Raw genomic sequence first — 7,500 nt, 5'->3', positions numbered from 1 at the left:
GAGTGAGTGAGTGAGTGAGTGAGTGAGTGAGTGAGTGAGTGAGTGAGTGAGTGAGTGTGTGAATGAGTGTGTGAGTGAGTGTGTGAGTGAGTGAGTGAGTGAGTGAGGGGGTGTGTGAGTGAGGGAGTGTGTGAGTGAGTGAGTGAGTGAGTGAGTGAGTGAGTGAGTGAGTGAGTGAGTGAGTGAGTGAGTGTGTGAGTGAGTGAGTGAGTGAGTGAGGGGGTGTGTGAGTGAGTGAGTGTGTGAATGAGTGAGTGTGTGAATGAGTGAGTGAGTGAGTGAGTGAGTGAGTGAGTGAGGGAGGGAGTGTGTGAATGAGTGTGTGAGTGAGTGAGTGAGTGAGTGAGGGAGTGTGTGAATGAGTGTGTGAGTGAGTGTGTGAGTGAGTGAGTGAGTGAGTGAGGGGGTGTGTGAGTGAGGGAGTGTGTGAGTGAGTGAGTGAGTGAGTGAGTGAGTGAGTGAGTGAGTGAGGGAGTGTGTGAGTGAGGGAGTGTGTGAGTGAGTGAGTGAGTGAGTGAGTGAGTGAGTGAGTGAGTGAGTGAGGGGGTGTGTGAGTGAGTGAGTGTGTGAATGAGTGAGTGTGTGAATGAGTGAGTGAGTGAGTGAGTGAGTGAGTGAGTGAGTGAGTGAGGGAGGGAGTGTGTGAATGAGTGTGTGAGTGAGTGAGTGAGTGAGTGAGGGAGTGTGTGAATGAGTGTGTGAGTGAGTGTGTGAGTGAGTGAGTGAGTGAGTGAGGGGGTGTGTGAGTGAGGGAGTGTGTGAGTGAGTGAGTGAGTGAGTGAGTGAGGGAGTGTGTGAATGAGTGTGTGAGTGAGTGAGTGAGTGAGGGAGGGAGTGTGTGAATGAGTGTGTGAGTGAGTGAGTGAGTGAGTGAGGGAGGGAGTGTGTGAGTGAGTGTGTGAGTGAGTGAGTGAGGGAGGGAGTGTGTGAATGAGTGTGTGAGTGAGTGTGTGAGTGAGTGTGTGAGTGAGTGTGTGAGTGAGTGAGTGAGTGAGTGAGTGTGTGAGTGAGTGTGTGAGTGAGTGAGTGAGTGAGTGAGGGAGTGTGTGAATGAGTGTGTGAGTGAGTGAGTGAGTGAGGGAGGGAGTGTGTGAATGAGTGTGTGTGTGAGTGAGTGAGGGAGGGAGTGTGTGAATGAGTGTGTGAGTGAGTGAGTGAGTGAGGGAGGGAGTGTGTGAATGAGTGTGTGAGTGAGTGAGTGAGTGAGTGAGTGAGGGAGTGTGTGAGTGAGTGAGTGAGTGTGTGAGTGAATGAGTGTGTGAGTGATTGAGTGAGTGAGTGAGTGAGTGAGTGTGTGAGTGAGGGAGTGAGGGAGTGAGTGAGTGAGTGAGTGAGTGAGTGAGGGAGGGAGTGTGTGAATGAGTGTGTGAGTGTGTGTGTGAGTGAGTGTGTGTGAGTGAGGGAGTGAGTGAGTGAGTGAGGGAGGGAGTGTGTGAATGAGTGTGTGAGTGAGTGTGTGAGTGAGTGTGTGAGTGAGTGTGTGAATGAGTGAGTGAGTGAGTGAGTGAGTGAGTGAGTGAGGGAGTGAGTGAGGGAGTGTGTGTGTGAATGAGTGTTTGCTCCATTATCCAGTAACAGGTTTGTAGCTCTGCAGGAGGTGAGCTTTGCCTGGCAGGCTTGACGCAGTTTACCGGCGTGTGGTTGATGGGTAGCGCGCGCGCGTGTGTGTGTGTATGAGGACCTGTTTGAATGTGTTTAAGCCTCTCTCTCTCTCTCTCTCTGCTCAGCCACTGAAGTCACATCAACTCTCCATCCATCAATCAGTACTCCCTGGAGTCTCTCTCTCTCTCTCTCTCTCTCTCTCTCTCTCGGATCGATCCAGGCCTTTGAGTCACCGGCCAGTGTTTCTCTGATGGTCGAGTGTCTGAAATCAATCTAAACAACTTTAGGAAGGCGCATTAGAAGTGGAATAAAACAAACTAAGAACAGGGAGCTTTTTATAAAAGACAGCTCTGTTTTTAATCAAGCTTTTTAATCAGGATTTATAAAACGGACAGTCGTGGTTCTGAATGCTGATTGGTCAGTCCAGTGTTTATGTGCCATGCTGAGAAACACTTAAAGAGAATCCATTTTATAAAAGCAATAAGACTTTAATAGCACATATATTTCGCTCAAACAAGGTCAGTCGTTTGATTCCCTGAAAATGCATGAACTGATATAATGCAAAGTTGCTTTGCCTAAACATCTCATGTCTGAAAATGCATTAATGAGCAGTGTTGTGTGGGACTCATTACAAGTAACTCGAGTTACGTAATCAGATTACTTTTCAAGTAACCAGTAAAGTTACTTTTTCAATTTACAACAAAAATATCTGAGTTACTTTTTCACATTTATGTGTGTGTGTGTGGTGGTTTTTTAACTTATTCTAGTTCTAGACTTAATGAGAACATGCATTTACTCGTCTCAAATGCACGAAAACATTTAGTATTCCTCAAAATGAATTAAAACAGTAAAATGCAATATCTGAATTCTACACTGCTGACCTTCAATGATCTAATTCAACTATACTAATAAGCAAACAGTACTTCAGATTAGATTTAGAAATAAGAGTGTTGAACTTCTTCGATTCTATTGTTGTTTAATCCAGAATAGCAGCAGAAAGGTTTGTTTGAGCGGCGCCCTCTACTGTACAGGAGTGATATGCATTTAGGTTATTCATTTCACTTTTGGTGTGAAGAAAGGGTCTTTACATTTGTTGTTATTAAAAAACAAACAAGCAAGCACAGCCCAGGTGAGAAAAAGTAACGCAAAAGTAATATAATGCATTGCTTTCATAAAAAGGTTTTATGTGAGTACCTCAATATTGCAATGCATTACTTTTAAAAGTAACTTTCCCCAAAACTGGTTATCCATAACAGACTTTTTTCATTTAATTGTAATTTTTCATTAAATTTCTGTTTTGTTCAAAACATAAAAATCGAATTGAAACGCAATTATTAATTACATCTCTCTCACCACAGGTCATGCTGAGAAAGGAAACGGCTGACGGACTTGACGTGAAAAAATCCCCAGGATCCCGACTGACCTCAGATTTGAAAGGGTCAAAGGTCATGACCTTAATTTGATCCTATATCCTTCCCTCGTGACCTCATGTTCCACACTTTCCCCAACAAATCGCGAACGCAGACGTCGGTCGGCATGGAGAAGACGTACTCCCTGACCGCGCATTACGACGACTTCCAGGAGATCAAGTACGGCAGCCGCTACGGGAGCAACACGCTGAGCAACGGCATGAGTCTGCACCTGGGGGGATCCCTAGATCGCGGGAGCCGAGGGCGGAGTGGGCGGGGCCAGTGTGTGGTGGGCGGGGCCACTCCTGGGGGCAGGGCTCCGGCCCGGTGGAGCCGGCGGGAAATCTGCCTTCTCTCGGCGCTGGTGTTCGCGGCGGGAATGTGCGTGATTCTCGGATGCATGCTAGCGCTGAAGTTCCTGTCGCTGGAAGCGCAGGATTCGCAGTGCAGGCAGGATTGCGTTAAACGCCGTTCGCTGATCCGGGCCGCGCGATTCGTCCAGGGAAACATCGACCCGAGCGTCCAGCCCTGTCACGACTTCTACAGCTTCGCCTGCGGAGGATGGCTCCGCCGACACGGGATTCCCGACGACAAACTGAGCTACGGGATCATCACCGCCATTGGGGAACTGAACCAGGAGAAGCTGCAGCGCCTCCTACAGGTGCCGGTCCAGAGGAACGAGCCGGACAGTGCCGAGAGGAAGGTACGACGGCTTGCTTTAAAGACATTTGTTTTATTTTTTACTTTTTATCATTTTTATTTATTTATTTACTTATGATTATTTATTAATTAAATATTTTTTTTTTACTTTTTTACATTGATTTATGTATTTTATTTCATTTTCTTAAACTTACACAACAATGGACATCAAATGTACACATTTAATGTACAAAAACAAAACAATGGGGCTCATATTACGGATAATACTGTATGTACTTTGGATGTGAGATTTAACAATACATTGCAATAAATAATAGAAATAGGTTTAATATAGTGCAAATAAAAAAACTGATATTTTATTTTATTCAAGTAGGTATTTATTTCTAATGTTTTTGTAAGAAATGATGGTAACACTTTACAATAGGGGTGCATTAATAAGCATTAATTCATGCTTAACTAATGCACAGATAATACTGAATTAATTTGTAACTAATGATTATTTAAGCTATGCATTAATGATTACCACATTAGGAACTAATTAAGAGTCTGTAGGTTTAATGTATTAGTTCATAGATGAATTGTTATTAATTAAATATGTAATTGTGGATTAATTCCATAATAACTCATTTTTTTAAACTAATATGTTAATTACCAGAATGAGCCAAAGCCTTGTATTTCAACTTCCAGATAATATGACAGGTACACTAATATGCATTAATACATGATTAATTACTTCATTGTTACTGCAAATTACAGTGCAAATTACTACAATTACTAAATGACTAGTTAATAATGATGTGCCCCAACAAGTAAAGTCATAACATAATGATACCTCATTAGCTAATGATTAATTAAAGCAGACAACTGGAAGTTGAAGTGCATAGCTTTGACTAATTGTGGTAATTAACACATTAATTTACACTATTAGTTAATAAAATATGTTATTAAGGAATTAATACACAATGACACATTGAATTAATAGCAATTCATGTATTACTTAATCTATTAATCATATTGACTCTTTATCAGTTGCTGATGCAGTAATCATTAATTAATGGTTTAGTTCTTCATGAGTTATACATTAACTCATTATTATCTGTGCATTAGTTAAGCATGAATTAATATATATTAGTGCACCCGTATTGTAAAGTGTTACCGAAATTATATAAATAAAGGTTGTTATAGTTAGCTAAAACTGAAAATATTATAAAAAAATATTTTTCATTGGGGTTAAATTATACTTTATTATATTTCTCCCAAAGGTGAAAGAATTCTACCGCTCGTGCATGAACATGAAGGAGATCGACCGTCTGGGGGCGGGGCCTATGACTGAGGTGATTGACAGCTGTGGTGGGTGGGACCTGTCTGGAGCTCCGCCTAGAGGGGCGGGGTGGGACAGTAGCTCCGCCCCCGTGAGCCCGGATTTTAATGAGATGCTGTACAAGACTCAGGGATTATACAGCACATCCGTGTTCTTCTCGCTCACCGTCAGCGTAGACGATAAAAACTCGTCACGCAACGCCATACGGGTGAGGCTAATTCAGTTCGCGTTTATTCCTATAGCGCTTTTCACATTAAAATTCCACATTACAGTTTACAGTGAGATGTTATCAGAGGAACTTTCTAAATTATGTATTCCAGAAATGTACAAATATAAAATGGACAATACTAATAAAGTTGTGTGTGATTGCAGATTGATCAGGAGGGTTTGACTCTGCCGGAACGAACTCTGTACTTCGGCCTGGATGAAGACAGTGTGAAGGTGAAGCGCCTCCGTCTCTCCATCTGTCGCATGTCTAATTGATCGGGTCACAGCTGGTGATGATGTCACAGACGAGCTCGTGTCCATCAGTAATGAGGTCACAGCGGTGCCTCTGTCACGCTCCGATGACATCAGACTTTTACCACAATGCAACTACACATTTAAACTGACAAGCCACGAAGAAATCCCACCGAGAGATCAATATTCCCAGGAACAAACTCCTGTCTTTATGTAAAATATTCTAGATCATGATTAATCACATCCAAAATAAAAGATTGTGTGTACATTTATACATGTGTGTGTACTGTGGATAATTATTTTGTATATATAAACACACAAATGCATGTACATATTTTTAAAAAATGGGTTATTTATGTATGAAATATGTATTTTTTAAAATTATGTATATATATTAAATATATTTATTCATATGTGTGTATTTTATGTATACAAAATAATTATACGCACTACACACGCATGTGTTATGTATTTTGGGTGTGATTAATCATTGCCCAGCACTAAAAATATCATTTCTTATTATTATGGTGAAATAAGACCTGGTTTTTATTATTGCTAACTCAGGCATAATATGAGATTTGCTTTATTAAATATACAAACATTTGACGTATATAATAGACATCCATGTAAGTGTTTACATTGGTAACACGTTACAATTAGGTTGTATTCTTTAGTTTATTAAAATATGTCTAACTTTTTAAATACTTTATTTTTAATAATTAGAATCATATGAAATTCATCAGTAAGCATGGTTTATGAATGCTACTTTTGCTTTTGTGTGTGACATCAGTTTTCTCTCGCGTCCGTCAGATCCTGGCGTCCTATAAGGCGCTGATGGAGCGACTGCTGAGCATGCTGGGAGCTCAGAACGCCACGCTGAAGGCTCGAGAGATCCTGGACCTGGAGATCAAACTGGCAAACGTATGTATCTCGTGTGTGTGTGTGTGTGTGTGTGTGTGTGTTCGCCAGGGAGTCGTTCTTCCCATCATCCCTTACTCGGGTCATTTTGACCCAGAATGCTTTTTGGAAAGTTGTTGAAAATTTGTTGAAAATTGAGTGTTCTTTGGAGAATTTTTGTCGCACTTGAACCATGAATACACACACACACACACACACACAACAGTATGGATCCGTCCCTCTCGGCTCAACCTGCCCCCCTTAGGAATCAGTGGAATGTGAGGAATGCTTCAGTACACATAGAAAAACCTAAATATGCTCAAAATTATATCTAAAAACATTACGGAAAAATGTTTTTTAATGTTGTACTGTACTGTAGCCCCGCCCCCAGGGGTGGCCCCGCCCACCACACACTGGCCCCGCCCACTTCGCCCTCGGCTCCCGCGATATTTTTAATGTATAATGTTTATAATTAAAAGGTTTAGGCATGAAATTGTGAGTTATTTTGAAGTTAAGTTGAAAGATTCTGAGGAAAGTGCTTCTAAATTACTATTTAGTTATTGATCAAATCTAGTAATTTAAAGCAAAATCAAATAAAAAATAACAAAAATCTCCTAAAAATAGCATTTGAAAATATTATCAAAATTAAATAAAATATCTCTGGACTAAAAAATAAAAGAAGTATAATTTTAGGGCTTCGGGTCATTGTGACCCACGAGGGAAGGATGAGTGTGTTCGTTCAAAGGAATCACTTGAATGAACCGAATCACTGAATCTGAATGGAAGTGATTCTGAACTGCTGGATGTGCTTGTTGTGTGTGTGTGTGTGTGTGTGTGTGTGTTAATGCACGTGATTGAACAGTCTTTCTTCTTTGTTTTTGGTCAAAGATCACAGTGTCTGAATACGAGGAGCAAAGGAAAGACATCAGCAGCATGTACAACCGCATGACTCTGAACCAGCTGCAGAAACTGGCTCCCAGCGTGAGTACACACACACACACACACACACATTTTATGCGAAGATCATGACAATATATTGTACATTTCCTATCGTAAATATATAAAACATACTATATTGTGGTTCTTGATGACCTTCCACTGAACGGTGAAACTGACCGAACACATCAGTACCGCACAGATCCGCTGATAATT

General features: G+C 41.2%; 1 protein-coding gene across 8 annotated transcripts in view; it reads left to right on the top strand.

The window, feature by feature from the left end:
* Positions 1-7,500, top strand: part of ecel1 (endothelin converting enzyme like 1) — a 60,010-nt gene that overhangs the window by 39,238 nt on the left and 13,272 nt on the right. For all 8 annotated transcript variants that reach the window (XM_089121595.1, XM_089121600.1, XM_089121599.1 and 5 more), the window contains 5 exons: positions 2,961-3,714; positions 4,934-5,200; positions 5,365-5,433; positions 6,262-6,372; positions 7,237-7,329. In XM_089121595.1, the coding sequence (XP_088977721.1) occupies positions 3,091-3,714; positions 4,934-5,200; positions 5,365-5,433; positions 6,262-6,372; positions 7,237-7,329 (1,164 nt within the window). In that variant the 5' untranslated portion in view covers positions 2,961-3,090. The remainder of the gene's footprint in view (positions 1-2,960; positions 3,715-4,933; positions 5,201-5,364; positions 5,434-6,261; positions 6,373-7,236; positions 7,330-7,500) is intronic.

Source organism: Pimephales promelas, chromosome 16 (assembly GCF_988280905.1).
Source record: "Pimephales promelas chromosome 16, fPimPro1.hap1.1, whole genome shotgun sequence".
Taxonomy (NCBI): Eukaryota; Metazoa; Chordata; class Actinopteri; order Cypriniformes; family Leuciscidae; genus Pimephales; species Pimephales promelas.
This window is presented reverse-complemented; position numbering and strand designations above follow the sequence as displayed.